Below are 21,866 nucleotides of genomic sequence, written 5' to 3'. Positions count from 1 at the left end.
TAGTTCTATTGAGTGCATGCTGAAGACTTAAACAGTTTTTTTTAGTTAGATCACTAATGTCCTAATCTTGCGTTGTGCTCCATATAGGCAGACACTGTTGAAGTCACACAGGGCTCTGCACAGGTGCAGGAGTCTGACATCAAAACACAGCACTGGATTGCTACTTAAATCAAATGCATTATATTCACGTCTACCAACAAGGTGCCATGACCATAGCTATAAAATTCTAAAGGAAATACTCTTTTCTGCAGTAATATCAGGATCTTCAGTAGATTTTTAATGTCAGACAGCTTGTATCTTTCCTGGGTGGTGAATGTTTAAAGTAAAGAAAAACCAGTTTACTATTGGTTACAAACGGGGCCACTGACCTGGGCGGCCGTTGTTCACTCTGACGTCAGAGGGAGTTGATGACACTCAGCACCTTGCAGCTGTGCCACATTTATTTTTAGAGGCTGAGCTTTCAGAAGAAAAATCAAAAGAAGAGGGGGATAATATAATCTATAATCTTCAGGGGAATATGAAGCAATTAGCTGTTGTCTTAAAAGCAGGAGTATTTTTAATTTTTAGATCTATTCAATATTTTGAAGAAATACACTTGCTGTTATATGATTCTAACTTTGGGGGTATTTTTACCTCAGGCTTTTGATTTCTGGGGGGCAGTATCTAATTTACTTGGTTTAAAAATAATCCATATTGCACCTGGAGGACATGAGGTAACACCCTAGGGGTATGTCCCCTGAAAACTGGAAAAGTTTCAAGGCTTTTGTGGAATCACAGGAGGGCACTGTACTGGGAAAAGGAAAAGTTTTTAGCTTGCAGCAGGAGTAGGCGTAAGGTTCTTCAAGAGTAATTCCTGCCTCTCTCCTCCCAAGAATTCTTTTCCACTTAACAGTTTGCACTCCTGACATAACTGCACCCCCCTGCTGCTGGCCCCTCTCTCAGGCTGGGTACTAGCAGGGGAGGAGAGATCAGGCGGGGAACATGGAAGAGCTGGGAGCATGGGATAGCTAGGGTTACCAGTTTTGGATGGACATATTCCTGGAGCGGAGGTTTCATCACATGACATAATCTTTCTTTAGTTCTTGGACACGCCAGGACAATCCTGCAGGATTGGCAACCCTAGGGACAGCTAAGGAAGCAGGAAGGGAGTCCCATACACTTCAGGGGAGAGAGAGAATAGTAAATGGGAGGAAGGCAGAGCTCAAATTGGCAAGGATGGAGCAGGAGTGGTAGGGGTGACGTGCAAAGAATTAATATCTACAGAGGTTTAAAGTGGTTCTTGTTTTCTTTTCAGAATAAGAATCCTTTACCCCCTTTTTACTTTTATAAAGGAATATCCTGTGTTGATATGGGAAGTGGTGTCCTGAGCCCCAGTCCTGCAATATTGTTCTACATAGGTGAATAACGTGTCTGAAGCAGTTGCCTTGGCTCCAGGATTGGGACTTGCTTAGAATGGCTAAGGCCAGGTTGTCTCTGGCCCTTGTGTGTGGGAACAGAAGGTACGGCTTGAGGGGCTTTCCATATCCCCATCTTACATAACTGCAAACCCTGCGTATAGGGAGCAGAGGGACTGGTCCCACTTGGGGATGCAAACTGTCCCCACAAGCGTGGGAAGAGGAGGAGTATGGCCCTGTCTCCTGCACACAGGCCTCAAGAGCAGGCTAGTTGAAGCATCAGGAAGGTCCTGGAAGGACTGTGACTCCCAGAGTACACTATGAGATGGTGTATCTCCACCTCGGGGTGTACACAATCTAGAGTGCTCTTCATTATGAAAAGTGTAATGACACGATGCACTAAAAAAACCTAAACAGTTGAATAAAAATGTTACTGCGTTTGGGGTTTGGTGTGTAGGGGTTGTATTGTTCATAGATTATTTTTTTGTCTGTCATTGGAAGCAATAAAACTACAGCTATACTTTTCGATTTAGTTCATTCTGGAAGATAGTTTTTAACAAACTGAGGCTTGCTTATTGGTTATGTCACAGGAATATTTGGACTGTTATTCTAATTACAGTCCTTAGCACTTTCATATTTCAAACCATATGTAGGAGAATGTGCAGTACTGCATGTCTCTATCACAGTTCAGCAGAACTGGGGTATACTCTAGCTACACTCCTTATTTTATTACAACACTGTTTTCAAAGGAGTGATTTCAGTTTTTTAAAATAATTACTTCAACTAATGCAGAAATATTTTAAACATTTCAGCATTGGATTGTGTGGGTTTGAAGATTAGGTTTGCGAGTGCTTTATAATAATACTGTAATGCTGGATTTTCCTTTTATAAGGACTGCAAATATGAAATCTGAAGATATTTCCCTTCCCCTGTAGGCCAGAGAATGTTTAGGTGCTTTTTTTTAAATACAAACATCTTTAGAGTAATGCAAGTCCCTATTTATGAGTGATGGACAAAGATGCCCATACAGGCATTAACACCAATTGCGTGCATGTATGTGTGTGTTTAAATATGAAAAAAGAAGCTAAAAAAGAGTTCACTTTGTGGCTATAATGAATCTGAACAGCAGTAGCACAGGTTTTTTTCCCCCTGGTGGGTAAATAGCCCCGTAAGCTTCCTATCATCCAATCACCTGTGGTTACTGTGCCTCCACCCCCAGGAGCCAGCAGCTCCCACCTAACCCACAGTTTTAAAGCAGATAGTTTGGTAAAATCATATAGAACTGTTGCTGCTCACATTTAAGGATACAGAACTGCAGGACTCACTTATAAGAAAGGCAGAAGCTTGTCCATCAAAAGTTGCATTGAACCAGAAGGTTAGTAATAAAGTTTCATGCTAAGAAACTCTTTTTTAAAAAAACAGTCAGTTTCAGTAATATCCTGAAAAGGTTATGGATTATCACATATATTAAAACAATTTACTAAAGTTTTATATGCTTTTGAAAAGCAAGAGGTGTATCATGCAAGTATAAATATATCATACCTTAAAGTATTAACCCTATTAATGCTTCTCTAACTAGATGCCATACTGATCTTCTTTCAAATGTGTTAATCAAATAGAGATGGTTTCCACATTAACCTAAACAAAGACCATTTCTGTTTGAAGGAGGCTAAGTGTTTAGACATTGTTCTGTTGTCTTGCTTTTCTTAAATATCATTACATTGGTCTTTCTTTTTTTAAATATTAACAACTTCTGTGAGGATCTTATTCATATCAGCATTTATAATGCACAAAATTAAAAGTAGTTATTCATATAAAATCATGTATTGATATGTTAGTTTCATGTTTGTACATTTTGCAGCTTTCATATAGAGGATGAAGAAAACCAGAGTTAAACATCCTCATGCCGAGAAAGACAAATCAATGCTAAAATTGAATTAGGCCAAATTAACTTAAGATGGTAGTAAGTTATAAGGAGAGCTGGTATTGTTGGAGAGCATATTGGTACAATTTGTTTCAGGTTTTTTGAAGGAAATAGAGGCTGAGGAAGGATTATATTTTTATCTGGAGAAGGTTTTCATATTTCTTTCCATTTTGAATATTCTAGGAGCATTGTGGTCTGTAAAACAACGTCTGATAGATATGAACACTACTTTCTTTTTAAAAAATGGCCTATCAGATGCAGTACTGTAAATAATATATGAAGTCAGCAAAATATGTTTTAACAACAAATAAAGGTACCAAAAAACCTCTTGAAATTATCTTTCCCCCTGGAATATTTAAGCATATATGTTAACAATAAAATAACATTTTGGACTATACATAGTGCTTGCTTTGTACAGTACATACATTTGTCATTTATATTATAGTTTAAAAAATGCAAAACTCAGGATGAAGTATTTCGAGATCCTACCACAGAATAGTAATTAAATTGAAAAGTGTGTCTTCTACCACCCCTACACAGGGGACTAGTTTGTAATTTTTATGTTATGTATTTAAAGCAAAATTTTATTTGTCAGAGTGAAGGCAGATATTAGAATATAAAATGTAGATTAAATTGTTTTTCTGTAGACATACAGACTGTCCATGTATACCTATTGATTTTTTTCAGTTATTTATGAAATTTTGCGACAAAATTAAGACCAATTCCTGAAACACTTTACATGTTTGTGGAAGGGTCAAACCTATTTAAGAGCTGTATGGAGACTTTGTGGAAGAGGACTCTGTATCCCATGAGTAATATGACAGCTTAGGGATCTGCCTGGGTACAAATTATGAATTTTTTGATATTATGAACTCATTGTGTACACTCTCTCTCTCTCTTGCAAATTACAAACTCCAGTTTGTTTTCTCAGCACCATTTTGATTATAAGCCTGTTCTGTAGCCTCCATATTGAGCTGAAACACACTGAAGGTGTCAGGAGAAAATCTGGTACCTAGATGAGGACTAATAATGGATGGTTGTTAAACCTTAATGATCACCCATTCAGATGGAAGCACCCTTGGACAAAGAATTGGCTGTCATCCAGGGTAAACCAGTTTTTCAAGTCTGGACTCCACATGGATGGTGACCAAGCAACAAAGCACCTGGTGGGTGACAATGATCACCTGATGGGGTTTGAGGCTGACCAGAGAGGTCATCTGATGGGGAGGGGAGGGATTGGAAGCCTATAAAAGATAGGTTTCAGAGTATCAGCCGTGTTAATCTGTATCCGCAAAAAGAAAAGGAGTACTTGTGGCATCTTAGAGACTAACAAATTTATGTGAGCATAAGCTTTCGTGAGCTACAGCTCACTTCATCGGATGCATGAAGTGAGCTGTTGCTCACGAAAGCTTATGCTCACATAAATTTGTTAGTCTCTAAGGTGCCACAAGTACTCCTTTTCTATAAAAGATAGGGTCTTTCAACAGCCATTTTAGAAAAAACCCCAGAAACATGCTCCCTCAGAGCTATCAGCATAGCAACTATGCAGCCACCAACTCCCTGCTCCCAGGACCCTAGATGATGATGCTTGGAAAGAAATGTGTGTGACAGTCAGCAGCAAAGCATTTAATAGACTGTTGGCCTCTTACAGCATATCCTTAGGCATACTTCAGAGCAGTTATCCAAAGGGATAAAGACCATCAGGTTGGAGTGTTTTTTTCCCTTCGGATTCCTTTCTTTCTGATAGAAATCTATTGGAAAAGGAATCGGTGGGCCTCCTCCTTACCGCTCCTACATGACTAGGAAGAAGTGGGTTCTGGGATATATTCTGGTCTCATTCTCTCCCCTCCATGGCAGCTCTCCTCCCACGGCTTCAGTAACCTCCTTAGGTCCCTGCCTGAAGAAAGAGGATAAGGAAAACAGGTTCCACAGAGGGCTGTTTATGGGGGCGAGGGTTGCTTTTTTGGAATTGGAGCTCCCCAGTGTACTCTTCCACATCAAATCATCCATTCTCAAAATGCGTCAACCCAGTGTGGTGCTGGATAGGAGTGAATGATTGATTGATGTGTCTTTTACACCTCTTGGAGGCTTGGGATTTGGCTTTTACAGTGTAACTCAATGGCATTTATATAGTACTCATGGTAAACGTGTCTCTGCTGGAAAAATTCTTAAGTCATCCACAATTAGCTTGTTGAAATACTGCCTCCAATGTGATCTTGTCTACTCTTATATGCTAAGCGGGAGCAGGCTTAAGTAAGAACTTAGATAGGAGATACCCTTCAGCTAGGGTGCTGCAGAAAGTTGTATTAGTGATTCAGTAGGTGACAGTCAGTACTGAACAGGGTGGATTTGATTTAAATCAAATTGATTTAAATCATGATTTAAAACACTAGTCAGGAAGATTTGATGTAATCATTGATTTCTACATAAAAGTGCATTCTTGTTGGTTGTTATAACCTTAATACATATTCTTCCCAACTCAGAGATACATGTAGGTTTCATTTTTAGAAGGTACACCCCATATACTTTTAAAGAGATTTATTTTGAAAACTTTTCAGATTAGTTTTACAGCTATATCAGAAGATGAATGATTGTTTGGTTATTTCATTTACCACAGGTAATTGAAGCAGATATTTATAAAGTCATTGGGAGGTGGACTATCTCCAATTCAACAGGTTAATCATTAATATTTGGAGGATTTTCTTGCCATGCTGTATTAGGAAGAGAACATCACCAGACAGACATTTAAATTATTTTATTTAACTAAAACAACAACGTTAATGTATTCTGGATTTTTTTCTTCAACAGCAAACATATAATATTTTAACAAAACAAACATATGAATTTTTGAATTTAGTTAAACATTCAAGTTTTTTAAAATCAGGTTTTTTTTTGTTAAAATTGTTTTTAACTAATATAGTTAAATGAAATATTTAAAAAACAAAACCCCAAAAATTAAATCAACTTTGTCAGCCAAGTCAACATGAGAAACTTAAAATATTGGCTTCTGCAGATAACTCAGTCGTCTTCACCTTCATTTTCCTGTTTGTTCATCATCTGGAAAAGAAAAACAAGCTTTCCTGCTTTTTCAGGTCCCAACGGATTTCTCAGTTTGGAATGAATTAGTCCAAAGGAAGAAAATATTCTTTCTGGCAGAAGAAGCTACTGCTGTTAAAAGTGAGATTATCACTTCAACATTCTCTGAATCCAAGTGCTTAAGTGACTTCCACCAGTTCACTGGTGTGACTGTCTTTAAAACATCATCAGCAAACATATATTTCTTGAAGGGTTCACCCTTAACTCTGAAGTTTATTATAGTTGGGATTATGGAGGGATGATTTCTGGATGTCCATGTCATAACCAACTCCTCTTCTTCAGCAGTTAAGGACCCTAGTACCGAGTATTGAGAATATTTGCAAGAAAATGAGCGGGAGATAGTGCTTGCCCCATTTGTTTTTTAATGCTTGTAATTTAACTCTGTCATTGCATATTTCTCTTTTTAAGATCTCACTCAGTTCCTTCCAAATTTCAACAGAGTCAGCTATTTCCTTGCATTTTGTTCAAGGCTACAGAAATAGGCTTCAGGGTACTTAGCATGTGTTCAACACAGGGATTTGGAGCAATCAAATTTTTGAATTGCTCCGCTCCAGCTCCTCTCCGGCACCAATAGTGACTGCTCCAGCTCTGCTCCAACTCTGCTCTGCACTCCGACTCAAATTAATTTTTAACTAAATAAAAAAGTGCATACTGTAATTTTGAAAAAAAATATTTTTATTCAGACTTTTAAAACAATTTAAATGTCATCAATAATGATACAAACTAGAATCATTCATAATTCATTTTATAAAAAATTATTGCAGCAATCAAGTTGTCTTTCATAGCCTGCCGCAAATCATTTAAAATTAACTTTAAAGCTGAAAACAGTCACTCTACACTAGCTTGAGTTGTTGGCATGCTCGAAGCAATTCTACAGGCAGCCTGAATGCAGTGTGGGTAGGTGTGAATGGCCTCAAAAACAGCCTTAACTTTTAGCCTACCAATAGACTCCATTGCCTCATAATCTTCCCAAAAGTTTCTCTCGAATAATGCTTCATTACAATTATGAATCACAGAAACTTGCCAGCGTCTTTCTTGTTTATCCAATTCCTTTTCGAAGGCGTTATCTTCTGAAGAATTGGTGCTTGCATTATCTCCATTTCCCTGTGATGGTTGAAGACATCTCAGGGATGGATGCTCGAACAAGTTCAGAGTAGAGACAGAAGTTTGAGAACAGCCTGCTATTTCTGAAGGATGTGAACTTTCTGAAACCGCAAATTCAGTTGTTGATGATTCCTTTTGTTGTGTTTCGTTTTCTTCAACCTCTTTCGCCGAGTTCAAATGTAGCAATAGATTTTGTTTTTCAAGTTGTTGAGCAATATCAAGGAGCCCTTCTTTTGCCTTTGGAATTTTCCTTGAGGTAAGAAGAATCCGATACCGTGGGTCAACATAAACTCCAGCAAGGAAATTAATATTGTGAAAAAGCTTCTCTTTGCATTTCTGCATGGAGGATAGAATTCCTTCTGCAATTTGTCCACCATTTTGTTGCAAGAATTTTGACAGTTTTCGCCATTCCTTCATTAAAACTTCTGGGGTTACATTGACAGCTTGAAGATTCATGGTTGTTTGGTTTGGCTTTGCCAACAGATCTCGTAGGTTCTTCACTTCGTCCCATTCAGCTTTTGTTAACTTGAGTTCTCTTGTTTCAGCAGCAGCCACTTGTTCACAGTAAGATTGAAAAACGAGAAGCCGATCAATCATCGCAAACGTTGAATCCCAGTGAGTCACAGTATCCAATGATTGCGTTTCCCCATGTAGATCAAGCAGAACACTTTGAATACTTGGGGTTCGTAGTTTGACAACGACTTGTCGAATTTTGCCAGAAATTTCTTTGCATCTGCTTTGTTCAGTCCATCCCAAATTGCCAACTGAAGAGTGTGAATACCACACCTCATCAGTTGGACTTTTGAGTCATCCTCATGAAGCCATGTTGGAAGTATGAGGCTAGAGTCATTAACCCATTGCGCAGCAGCATCCATGTTGAGTTCGATTTCATCCATTCCTTTAGTTCCTCATCAGGCAAAATAGCTTCAGTTCTGTCCACATTACTGTTCTCAGAGGTAGAAATGGTTTCATTGTCCTTTCTGAAATTTTTGACGGCACACATTATGTGTGCTGCATTGTCAATGCAGATGCTCAGCACTTGCATTTCACTGATCCCAGACTTTTCTAAAATAGCTTTTACTTGACTTTTCATGTACGAAGAATTGTGATGCCCTTCAGTGTCAATTATGTCCAAGGTTTTTACCATAGCTTTATCTTTTCCTTCTTCGTAGTACTGAGCATTGATTGCAAGGACATTTTTTTTCCACGGGTTGCTGCATCCATTTTCAGGTTGCACAATTTTTGCTCCAAAGCTTTCTTGAGCTCTTTGTGACCAGACTCAGCTGTGCTGATAACTTAAGATGAACCGCATCATGCCCTGTCGAAACGCCAAGCTGCCAACCCATTTCAGCTGCAATTTTTGGAATCGTTTGTTCTTTAGCCTGAAGGGTAGTGAGTGGTGTTGAACTCAAGCAAACTATTTCCATCAGACCTTCACGTAAAATATTGGCATCCATGGTGACTATAACCTTTGAGGACTTCAATTATGAATCAAGTTTTGTTTGCTTACTTTTGGGTTTCTTTTCAGATGAAGCTCCACAAACAATCTTTTCTCCAGGAGTTTTCAAAGAGCCAGATAAACGTTGTTTAGCCATGTCAGCTTTCTGTTTTGCCTCATCTTCCTAGTCCTTTTTTGTAACCAGAGCCACATAGTTTCCAGGAGGTTACGTTTTACATGCTTTCAGGGGTGCCGGAACTGGAGAAGCCAGAGGGGCCATGCTCACCCACTTTTAAACATGGATGTAGTTTCGGGTCAGGGGGCTGCAATGCCCCCCAAACTGCAAGCCTTGCGCAGGCGTGGAGCGGTGATAAGGTGATCAGCTCCCACACCGTGAATCACAGCTCCTGCCATCAGTACCAGCCTCTTCCCGGTGGGGTGAGCTAAGGTGGGCATTAACCCCCCTCGCCACGAGGCCCAGCCCCTCTCTGTGGCCCCGCCCCTGTTGCGCCACTTCCCCATGAGGCCCCACTCCCTGGCCAGGCTGGAATTTGGAGCCGGGTGAAAGAGCTGCCCAGGAAGCAGAGGCCACTGTGGGGAGCCCTGGACCTCCACCTGCCCTGGGGAGGGGACACTGGCTATGGACTGCTCTTGGGCCGCTGGACCCCCTGCCCATGGCAGGTGGAAGGTCTAGGGCTTCCCACAGCAGCCTGGACTCCCTGGGTGGCTCTTAACACGGCCTGGCTCTGGATTCCTGCCTGGCACGGGGGCAAGGCCTCAGGGAGATGAGAGGAGCAGGGGGCAGGACCTCATGGCATCCCCACTTCTACCAGGGTTCTGACACTCCTGGGTAGAGCAGATGTCAAATTCAGGATACCAAACTACAACCAGTATTTAACTGATGCACCTTGTTCCCACCATCCTGAGGGGATACAGCCTTCCAGTTACTTGTAGTGAGATCCACATTGATATGTTCTTGTAGAGAGAACGGCTATATACCCTACAGTAACTTGTTCTTCGAGATCCCCACAACCTGCACTTTTCTGTTTTTGGAGTTCTCAGCAACAAGGACTTTGAATTGTGAGGGAATGGAGGGAGGCTTGGGGCTGCTCCACCTTTAATGCTCAGGCACAGGAGCATGAGGAGGACAAGGCATGTGCATGGCACCAACGGACATTGCTATTCAAAACAATCCAATCTCGTGCACGTGAACCTGCAGTGTGATCTGGCCACAACATCTTGAAGAACCACAGTTACTGTATGGTAAATAAACATTTTTATTGTGTTTTTTAAATCTTCTTTAGATAATTACAAGTTAAATTATTTGGTCATATTCCAGAATTAATTACTTTTTGGGATGCTGTTGATAGAAGAAGGGAGAGAAACAAGCCTTCCAAAAATTGACATTAAACTGCTTTCACTAAAGAGAACTAAAGCAAATTCCATGTAGTATGAATCTAATCATGAATTGCTCTGGCTCCATCAAAATCGTTTTTATAAAAGATTGCTATTTGTAGCCAGGAATCTGAAAATACAAAATCCTTAGGTATATTGGTGCTGCTCCTTCTCCTAATTATGTCATTGGTAAAGCAACTTACAGGTTGTATGATATGGTAGTAACTGTCCGCTTTGGTTCTGTTGTAGGGAAGGTTGAGGGCAAGCCATCAATAATAAAAATACATTATTTGTTCTTGTTTTACATATGTTAAGTTTTAAATATGATGGAAATTTTCTGAAAAGAGTGTGTAAGCTGAAAACAAAAGTGGGGTAAGGTTGCTACCTCTTCTGTTTTGTTGAGAAATCATTGTAATTCTGTTTACTTTCATGGAACAGGATACATGCATGAATGTGATCTTGTCTTGTAAGGAAGGTATGTTGAGTCACATTCAGACAATTCATATTTCTTTAACCATCTTTCTCCTTGTCTTTAGATACCCAACCACCTATAGTATCTTTTGTGTGTCACCACAGAATCTTTCTAAAGTGTTTTTATTAGCTTGCTGACTCTCATCTTCTAGTTTTTTTTTAAAACTGTAATCACAATCAGTTGTCATATAGTATATTTTACATTTCCAGTCAGTCAGTTAAGTCAGAAAGTAAACTGTCTAACAAAGCAATGAAAAGAGGTGGTAGGGAGACATTTCTGTATAAACTATTTATTGCTACTGACCCACAATTTTGTTTAAATGCAAAATGTATTATCCATCAGTAAAGTGGCTTTTGGAAGGTTAAATTGTGACTGTTTGTTTATATGATACCTTCTATGTTTTTTAATGACCTATTTTATATTTCTAGTTCTACATCCAAAATGATACCCTGTGGACCAGTTCTGTCATTTGTTCGGTGTCTGTTGCGAAGAAAAATTGTCTCTGTGGACAGTCTTGAAGATTCCAAGTTATGCCGATGTTTATCCACTGTGGACCTTATAGCTCTGGGAGTGGGAAGCACTCTTGGTGCTGGTGTTTACGTACTTGCTGGAGAAGTAGCAAAAGCAGATTCTGGACCGAGTATTGTTATTTCTTTCCTCATTGCTGCCTTGGCATCTGTGATGGCAGGTCTTTGCTATGCTGAGTTTGGTGCTCGTGTTCCCAAGACTGGTTCTGCATATTTGTATACTTATGTAACTGTTGGTGAACTGTGGGCTTTTATCACTGGCTGGAATCTCATTTTATCATACGTTATAGGTAAGTTTGGGAGATCAGTGTAAAACTGATGGGGTGACTGGGAAAACTAGAAATAAAATTTAGGTTTGGGCTCTTCCTTTCTTTTTTCTTAACTGCTACTACTTCAGACACCCTGGTATCTGATAGTCAAGCTGGGTTATTTTCTTCTCATGCATCATCCCCTGTAATAAAGCTTCTTCAAGCCAAAATAGGTACTTTGTGATGCCTTTGCAAATCAGTTTTCTTCAACAGCTTAAGTAAGTGTACCTAATTGGAAAATAGTGGCAAACAATTCTGTTGATGATACAAAAGAAGAAATAGAATCTAATTTAGTTTCTCATTGCTGTGTTGGGTCTGCAGTGCTAGTTGGAGTAAAAGCAGTAAGTATAAATGTCTCTGGATACAAACAGGAAGTAGATCTAGGGATGGTGCCATCAGTGTAGAACTATACTTGAAAACAAATCATGAAATATAAGTATCAATTGATGTAACTCCATCAATGATGTAGTGTCCTGCAGACATACCAGCTTTGGGCTGATATCCCATTGTATATGAAGCTAGTTGGGATTGGGAAATGTCAGTGTTTGGCTGGGAGAGATTCAGAGAGACACCTTGGTAAATCAGGAAGAAGGGAAGAAGTGATATTTGTGACTCAAGTATCATGCTTCCTTCCAGTACTGTGATCATGCAACTGCACAGAGTCAATTAAGAGTCAATTAAGTTAATGATGTTCTGTGTGGGTGCACATATCTGCATGTGCAGGTTCAATTGCAGGACCATGGCTTATGTCACAACTCACCCAGTACATCCAAGTATTGTATTAGGGGACACTCTGCTGATGGGGATGTTGCTTTTTGAGAGTGATAGAAAAATGTGGTCTTGATTGCTTGTGGTTCCGTAGCGTTTTTTCAAGGGCTGGGGATTAACCTTTGCATGCTGTGTAAATTCAAACTCTGGCAATTTCATTCTGCCTAATAAAACTTCTGTAATTCCAGCTGGAAAAACTATTTTTCACCTCCTGTCCTAAACTGTTGTGTGGTATTACTGTGCATTGCTAAAGACATACCATGTTTCACCTTATAAATGGCTGCACTCCAGCAAGGAGGGAAGTTAATTTTATATCAGTTGAAATTTGCAGAATGTTTTGGGATTAAATAAAAATATAATATAATGAACTAATATAATGAAAAGTACTCTAAATGAAAAATTATTATTGATTATTATGCTATCAAAGTTAGCTATTATAGAAGAGCTTACTTGAACTTTTCTAATGCAGTAAATTGGGATATGGTTACTGTAGTTTAATATATTATACTATAATTTTGTAGGTATGAATTGCTATAATAAAATCAATGGAGAAAAGACCCACTTGTTTAACAATAATTGTATCTTTCTAAATACAAATAGCAACATTTTCTTTCTATAGTACTAACTGTTGTACGATTGTGTTTGTACAAAATCCTATTTTTTGGGGGTATTTTATGAAGGTACATCCAGTGTAGCAAGAGCATGGAGTGGCACCTTTGATGAACTTCTTGGAAAACAAATTGGTCAGTTTTTCAGAACCTACTTCAGAATGGATTTTTCTGGTCTAGCAGAGTATCCAGACTTTTTTGCAGTATGTCTGATATTGCTTCTGGCAGGTAAGAAACAGAAATCTCTTTACATTAGGAATGTCCTGGTGACTAATAATAGAGAATGTATTGGAGGCAGGGAACAGATTCTGTGACTATCTTTATACAAGCAATAAAAAAGGATGAATTACAGTTCTAATGTTTTGTCTTATCAAAATACTGTTTATATTTTAGAGAAATATAAATGCATTAGAGAGCATTGATTGATATAGTGGCTTTATAAATCAGAAGCAAATATATACACACATTTTTTAACTTCATTTAAGTCATGAGGTAATCAGCTATGAGAGCTTTTGTGTAAAATCCATAATGTAGAAAGGACAATAAAAGAATAGTTAGACAGCATTTGTATTTTTTTTGGTTGTTCTAAAGGCAATGAATATTTTCAGCAATATCACAAGCTTAAACTTTGTGATTCAATGTTATAACGTACTGCCCACAAACCAAGCATTGTTTCTTGGTGGATATTTGACTTAACTTTTCATTTAATCTTTTCCTCACAAACTATTTCTTTAGTACAACTTAACTTTTTCCCACTTCCATTCTTCAAAAGAATTATACAGGCTAGAATTTGAGTCACTAATAGGCAACTCCAAGATACAAGCACAGTCCATCCATCCATCCATCCAATGTGAACCTTCAGGACTCTGAGTGTGGAGAATGGATAGGTTGTTTCTGCATGCTGTTAGGTTACTACTTTATTTCCCGATACTCCTTGATACCAGTGAGCATTGGTAAAATTAACTGGATTTTTGCTTTTGACAACAATAAATAATTTTATTTCGATTACATCTTTACTAATGTATCACTTTACAATAGGAAATCCCAGCCACTGGCACCAGACAACTAAACTATTAATCATAGTTTGATTCAATGGGGATCTGGTTCCCTCAGAAATGAAAATAAACACGGCTAGTTTTTACATTCAGAGTGGCTGTTCTGCATAAGTAAAAGTTACTCATGTTTTGATGATGCAGAATATGAAACAGCATGCATATTTAAAATAGTAGTGTTCACTATTATTTATTTGCATCAAAAGAATGCTAGATACTTTATAGATAGATGACTCAGCCCATGCCCTGAAGAGTTACCAATCAAAATAGATACCTGACCCAACCAATGAACTAAGGGCTTGTCTCCACAGGAAAGTTAAACTATAAATTGGTTATAAAGTTATAAAATTGCTATAATCCCCAGTGAGGACACTTTTATTCTCAGACTAGAATAAGAGTGTCTGCACAGGGTGGCATGACTGGTGAAACTTTCTCATGTAGACCAGGCCTAAAAAAATAAGAATAATGTAAAGGGAAGAGAGGATAAAGGTTACAGTAATGTCAGGATTTTACATATGTGGGTAAACATGCATTTTTGATGCATTAATGCGCTCAGTCTTATTCATTATTTACTTTTAATAAAAGATGGCAGAAGATAAAATTTTCAAAAGTGCCTACGTCCTATTTTCAACAGAGATTTAGGCACTTAGAAGCTTAAGTCTCACTGAGCTTTGTCTCCTAAATCAATTAAGTATTTTTGAAAATTTTACCCAGAAGCTTGTGAGGTTGTTGACAAAAACGAACAGCAGCATATTTGCCTCTGCCATAAACAAGCAGCAAAAAATGAATCAGAGCCCTGAGGAAAGGATAGTTTTCCGTTTGGAAACTAATTGGGACTAATTTTCAAGTAGCAATAATTTTGAGTGCACAATCCTATGAGTCTTGTAAATGTTTTTTCTTTGATTGTGAATACTGACATTATCAGCAGTTATTGGAATTGCAGCATTATGGAGTCAGACTTCAATGGAGGTAATAGGATGACAATCATTGTCTGAATATCATTAAGTGTCATTTAGCCATTTATTGGCACATTTACTATTTAGATCACCCGGCCCTAAGAAATTCCCCCTTTTCTTTGTATATACATTTTATAGGAGTAATTTTCTTTGCAAATTTAAAATAAAACTTGGATATCAGGAAGAAAACAGGGGTTTGGTCTGACAATGAAGCTGAGGAAATAAATAAAGATAAGTATTTACAGAACACTAAATCATAAGGTTATTTCTTCCCACTCAGCTACCAGTACCTCTTGCTGCCAGTTGTGTACAGTGAATTTCTGTAGATCTAACAAGCTAATAACCTATTTTTAAAATTATATGCATCTCTTTTTGTTTCACAAAAAGAGTTATTGTTAGTTATTACAATTGCTACAGTCCCATGAAAATTCTTTTCCAGTTGAATTTCTGTTACGGAATAGCCAAGAACTTCATTTAGACACTAAAGCCCACTTAGCATGCTCAAAATCCCCCTATCAGATTTCATTCTTTTGAGCTATGTTATATTAGGGTGACTGAATTTGTTCAAAAGACATGCATGCTGCTGCTGAGAAGAGAACTGCTAGAGAATGCTTAGGCAGTGCTCTGTGGCCACTAGCAAAAGGGCTGCTTTTCCCTTCTGAGCAGACACTAGCCATCGTGGCTGCTGCTCTATGGAACGGAAATCAGACACTTGCATTTACAGTTCAGTTTTTATTCTCTTACTAAGACATTGCCAAAGGAGTATGGCCTGGAGGAAAGATTACAGTTTGGGTCCTGGAAGAGGAAGATGATGATGAAGAAGAAAGGGTAGGGGAAGAGGGAGGGGAAAAAAAAGACAACCCTATTAAAAAAAATCTAGCGAGAAGTCTGGAGTAATAATTCCAGACTTTAACCCTGGTAAATAAAATATTATCTGCCTTTTTATTTGTCCAGAGTAACAGGAAAAAGCAAAATCATGTTGTTTGTAACAGCTAAAAATGTCAAGAATACCAATTTTATGTTTACACAGTTTGTGACAGTATTGGATAGCTTCCTCCTTCCTTCCATCTTCTAGGAATTCTCAAAAAAGAAAAGGAGTACTTGTGGCACCGGTGTATCCAATGAAGTGAGCTGTAGCTCATGAAAGCTTATGCTCAAATAAATTCGTTAGTCTCTAAGGTGCCACAAGTACTCCTTTTCTTTCTTGCGAATACAGACTAACACGGCTGCTACTCTGAAACCTTCTAGGAATTGTTCATCTAGTGAACCTTAGTGGTGAGAATCAGGGCTGTCTTTTGGTCAAAAAGCTCTCAAAAAGACAAGAAATTTGGGCTCCCTTTTAATACATGTACAGTTCCAGTTGCTGGCAGTTGGCTGTCCCAGATTTGATGGCTCTGGTAGGGAGAAATTTCTAGAATCCATTTTTTTTAATTGGTCATTTTAGCATCTTAGGGAGTGCTGTGGAAATCAATCAGTACAACTGATTGAGCCTGAAATGGGGAAGACAAGAGAGTGTGAGAAATGCAAAGAGAAGAAACTTAATTAGTAGCAATAATAATCCTAACTTGGATGATGGCCATCTGCTGCAGAGAAAGACAAATTCTGGAAAAGTCTTTAATTTGAGAGAGTTTCAAAGATGAAAGGAATAATGCCTGGGTTTTTTGTTTTATTGTTTTAATGTTTCCACTTATCTATATTTTCTTCTGTTTTCTTACCATTCTTCATCTGAAGTGGGCCTCACCAGTTATTGTCAATCAATCAGAAAGCATTGCTTCTTAAATTTAGGTAGTAGCTGCCAGACCATTGTTTTTCTTTCTGTCTAGTCCCCTCTTCATTTGTGTTCTCTCTCTGTGTCTTCTGTTCTTCCAAACCCTGTTGTCATTCTCCTTGTCTTAAGACATCACTTCTATCCTTCCCTTTCCCTCTCCATTTGTTTCCTCTTCTGCCCTCAAGTCACTTTCCCCAGTACAGCTGAACCAGCAATAAGATAACTTTGCAGATCTCTGCCACTGAGAGAGGAGGAGGAAGAGTCCAATCTGGGGGTGTCCTGCAGTTCGGGTAGTGCTAGACACAGCTCACTGGTTTCAGTGCTAAGCAAAGCTACAGTACTGGGAGTGTCAAAGTGACTGGTGTTTCATGGAGAATATCACACCCTACTTTATAGCACACTAGCCAATTGCCCAGGTCTCCTATCTGTGAGAATGGCCTTCAATGGGAGCAGGAGAAGTTTGTGAAGATCCCCACAATTTACTTCTTCTGCCAGTAAAAATACCACCAACAAAGAAAACTGGAGCAGCTCTTATGATAGTTCCGTAGTTTCTGAGAATGTGTCTTATGTTGCATTAACAGAATCAGAAATTTCATTTAGACATTATCTTGATAGGCTTAAAATTTTCAGACTTAATCTCTAAATAATGAGGAAAAGCATATAGGTGTGGCATTATTGGAATACTTTTTTTCACAGAGAAGTGGTGTGAGATTTTTCTACTGTATTTCATGTTTCCCCATCCCAATTTGTCATCTTGTATTCTGCTAAACTACAGACCAGGCTTCAACTGTCCCCCCATCTAACTTCACAGCAGGGTCTCTCTTGGAAAATGTTCAGACTGTGCAAATAGAATAGTTTGCCATGTAGAGAGACATTTATTTTATATCCTGATTTGCACAACAATACAAAAGATCAAGAAACTTTCTAAATCAAAGTTGTTTAGGAGCTGAACAGATGGTTGTCCTTTAATTATTTTAATAATCTGTATCAGTAGTTTTCAACCTGTGGTCTGCAGACTATGCCTAAAATTTCCAAAGGAGTCCGCATCTCCATTCAAAATGTTTTAGGGGTCCACAAATGAAAAAAAGGTTGAAAACCACTCACCTACTGGATGGCCCCATTATTCTAGGAATTAGGGACAGCTCTGGGATGTGCATTGATAACGTTAGATTAGAACTGGTCAAAACATGGAAGAAAAAACATGCATTTAAAACGTTTGACTTTTTTAAATCAAAAATTTTAAATTTAAATTTTTTTTACTATTCTACATGAGAATCTAAAAGTCAGTGTGGTGCCAGTTCCTGAACCATGTGTACTGTAGACAGAGAATTCAAATAATTACAGAGAGAGAGAGAATGCCTCTCTTTTTTGCTAACTCACACACATGCTAGCAAGACTATATCCTACACTTGCATGAAAGAAGAATTAAATCTGATAAGTGTTTTTCATTTGTTGTGTGTGTGTGTGTGTGTGTGTGTGTGTGTGTGTGTGTGTGAAATCACATTCTAAAGAATTATTCTTAATTTTATACAACATTTTTCATTGGCATCTTAAACATTATGTGAATCCTTTTTTATGACTCTGAGTATGTGTGTGTAAAATCAAATGTAATTTTTAATAGACTGTCTAATCATTTCAAGAGTTTAATCATGAATGTGTATTTTTGAATTCAGTGGATTCCTAATGTTTATGTTAGTTTTATTAAGCCTAGAAGTTCCTTTATCCCAAATAGAAGCATGGACTGGGGGCACAGGAACGAAGTAAGCTACACTTCCCATATATATTTTTTGCCTGCTGGATTAGAAATGGAATTAATGTCAGTCAAGAAGACAGTCATCAACCTTTGGAGGGAGAGAGGATTAAAAATAGTCTCCATTTTATGGTTTTGATACAGTATCTATCATAGTATTGACGTGCTCATTAACCTAGTACTAACACCTAAAAGTTATAGATCTAGTATCATTAACTAAATACTAAAATTAGTCACATTGTATACATTGTTAAAGATGCTATTTTACTTCCTAAAGGAGATGTTAATTCTTTAAAATCCGCTCTTTTATTTCATAGGTCTTCTGTCTTTTGGAGTAAAAGAATCTGCATGGGTGAATAAGATCTTCACTGCTGTTAACATCTTGGTTCTCCTCTTTGTTATGATTTCTGGTTTTGTGAAAGGAGAAGCTGACAACTGGAAAATAAGTGAAGAATCTCTCATAAACCTCACAGCACAAACAGGGTAATTGTTTTTTTTTCCTTTTCATCTGTCAATTTTCTTCCATTTTTCTTGGTCCTACTTTAAGCAGCTTCTGATGACAGCTCCTGGTGTACATGCATCTCTGGTAGTCTATGCATTGTAGCAACAGGTTTAGATTTACTGTTTTGATGGGAAATGTAGACTTGTGTCCTGAAACAGAATTAAATTTTATACTAATTACTTTTTTGCCTTTTAGTAATCTCAGCCTTAGACACCTGGGAAGCCATCGGTGTATATTTCTAAAGATAGCTATTTAACTGCAGTACAGGATGTGATTAACAACAAGATATTGGACCTGATCCTGTGCCATTAAAGTCAATGGGTGTTTTGCCATTAGTTCCAATGGGAGCAAGTCCAGGGTTTATAATGTTTATTTGATAATCCAGTTTTTTCTGTTGTTAATGAATTTTTGGTGATAGAAGATCTTTGTCTCAAACTTCATACAAAGATATTTTGTATTGAGAGCTTTGTAAAAAGATCCTTATCTTGAGACTACTCTGCATTTTAAAAGTATTCATGTAGAGTTACTGGGGATAAAAAACTATTAGATTTCTTCTATCGCAAATTAAAAATGCCTTTTTTCTGTTGTATTTCAATTTTCTATAGAAATTATTCTTCATATAAGAACGTGACAAGCATGTTTGGGGCCGGTGGTTTTATGCCATATGGTTTTACAGGAACATTGGCTGGTGCTGCAACATGTTTTTATGCCTTTGTGGGATTTGATTGCATTGCAACAACTGGTAAGATGAGGTTTCTCTCTGTCTCTCTCTCTGTATATATATATTTGAAGTAAAAAGTTAGTGGTCAAACTGTGTAATTATATATATCCTACTCTTCTTCCCTGTCTGCCTCTGTATCGATCTGTCTATCTCTGCTCCTAAACTGTATCACCATGTCTAGAAAGAGACTGAAATCACTCCTGAATGTGGCTTTCTCATTTCACAGAAAAACAAAATTACAGTGTGAATAAATTTCTCTTTGCCTGCAGTTAGCTACAATGGCAATGGCAGAATGTGGGGACTGATCAGCACAAGCTCTTTCTGCTAAGCCCATATGGCAGCATCTTGCCTTTTTTTTTAAAACATTCTTCATTGTAGCTTTAGAAAAAACAAACTCAGAGGCTGCATATTCCTTAGAACTTCTTTTAAACTAATGTGCAATTTAATACTTACGAAGCTCAACACAGTAAAAGATCAACAATTTACTTATCCTCGGGGAAGGTATGGTGCAGGCAGTTTGCAGAGAACATAAGAACAGCCATACTGGGTCAGACCAATGGTCCATCTCGCCATGAACAGAACAGGTAATCATCAAGTGATCCATCTCCTGTTGCCCTTTCCCAGCTTCTAGCAAACAGAGGCTAGGGACATTTCAGAGCAACTTTCCAAAGACTAATTGTATTGATAAGTGGAAAATTATAGATTTTGGCCTCTCTAAAGTAAAATATAAATTTTATTTATATCTATGACATATATGGAATTATAGATAGATAGATACAATTCCGTATATAATGTCACTTTGCTTAACTTAATTTTTTGTGCTATATCTGGCCACCAAGTCCTGGGTTACATACTGTATCACTGATTTTACTCTATATGGAATATTAAAGCTATTATTCTTAATATTTAGACTGCAAAACTTACCTTTTTCTGTGTGTTGATACACATTAAAGTAGAAGATGCAAAAATTTTCCTAGATGAGTAAGAATGTTTGTTTTTCCTCCTTAGGGGAAGAAGTCAGGAATCCTCAGAAAGCTATACCTATTGGAATTGTGACTTCCCTGCTTGTCTGTTTTATGGCCTATTTTGGTGTTTCGGCAGCTTTGACTCTTATGATGCCATACTATCTTCTAGATGAGAAAAGTCCTCTTCCTGTAGCATTTGAATATGTTGGATGGGGTCCTGCAAAGTATGTTGTAGCAGTGGGATCCCTCTGTGCTTTGTCCACAAGGTAAAGAAGAAAAAACTACTAATTTTGTTGGGAAATAAGATACTTTAAAAATACAATATATTTCAATGTATGGTCACACTTTTTATATTGCCAAATTACCAAATTATAGGGTACATTTTCTTAAGGGTTAACATTTAATAAATATTATAAACATGTTACAGACATGAGTAGTAAGTGATTGTAAGTCATAATTATAAACAACCTGTTGGACTCTATAACAATTGATGAAAACATCTATCAATAATTAAGCATTGGCAAACTTTAAATGTAATCTTAATATAAAGTGTGACCAAATATATTATTTTAGTTGGAAGAGTTGACTAGATTGTGAGATGTATTAATATGTACAGTACATGCATCTTCCTATATATTATAGCCCACATGTAACGTGGTATAAGAACCTATTAGAATAGAATAGTCTTCATACTTACATTTAGGAACAGCCTTAATAGACTCCTTTTCTGCTAACTGAGCTCATGTACGTTACTAAAGTGGTTTAAATGGCCTCAAGAAGTGGGAGATGTATGGGTTCAACAGCTGGCCTAAAAAAGAAGCAGGCTTGCCTATTTAAGGAGTACTGTTGATGTCACTGAGATAGTCCATGAGTAGTCATGTATAGAAGATAAGCATAATGATTGTGGAAAATAATCGAGTGAAAGACTCTGGGGTGGGAGATTATAAAAAAGGAAAGAGCTCTAAATGACAAGCTAAAAGAATCTTAGGCCTGTGTATATAGACTAAGTTGTGTTTGTACAGTTAGTTTTGGGATTATAATTTTCTATAGTAATGCCTGAAGTGGACTCTAGCAGTTTTATGATTTTTATAATATTTGCCTTCCATAAAATATAAAAG

General features: G+C 37.7%; 1 protein-coding gene across 3 annotated transcripts in view; it reads left to right on the top strand.

Moving 5' to 3' along the window:
* Positions 1–21,866, top strand: part of SLC7A2 (solute carrier family 7 member 2) — a 102,854-nt gene that overhangs the window by 64,942 nt on the left and 16,046 nt on the right. For all 3 annotated transcript variants that reach the window (XM_038400786.2, XM_043513707.1, XM_043513706.1), the window contains exons 2-6: positions 11,252–11,640; positions 13,107–13,262; positions 18,878–19,043; positions 19,668–19,804; positions 20,792–21,014. In XM_038400786.2, the coding sequence (XP_038256714.1) occupies positions 11,265–11,640; positions 13,107–13,262; positions 18,878–19,043; positions 19,668–19,804; positions 20,792–21,014 (1,058 nt within the window). In that variant the 5' untranslated portion in view covers positions 11,252–11,264. The remainder of the gene's footprint in view (positions 1–11,251; positions 11,641–13,106; positions 13,263–18,877; positions 19,044–19,667; positions 19,805–20,791; positions 21,015–21,866) is intronic.

This window comes from Dermochelys coriacea, chromosome 4, assembly GCF_009764565.3.
Source record: "Dermochelys coriacea isolate rDerCor1 chromosome 4, rDerCor1.pri.v4, whole genome shotgun sequence".
NCBI lineage: Eukaryota > Metazoa > Chordata > Testudines > Dermochelyidae > Dermochelys > Dermochelys coriacea.
The sequence above is the reverse complement of the archived record's forward strand: the minus strand, read 5'-3'. Positions and strand labels throughout refer to the sequence as shown.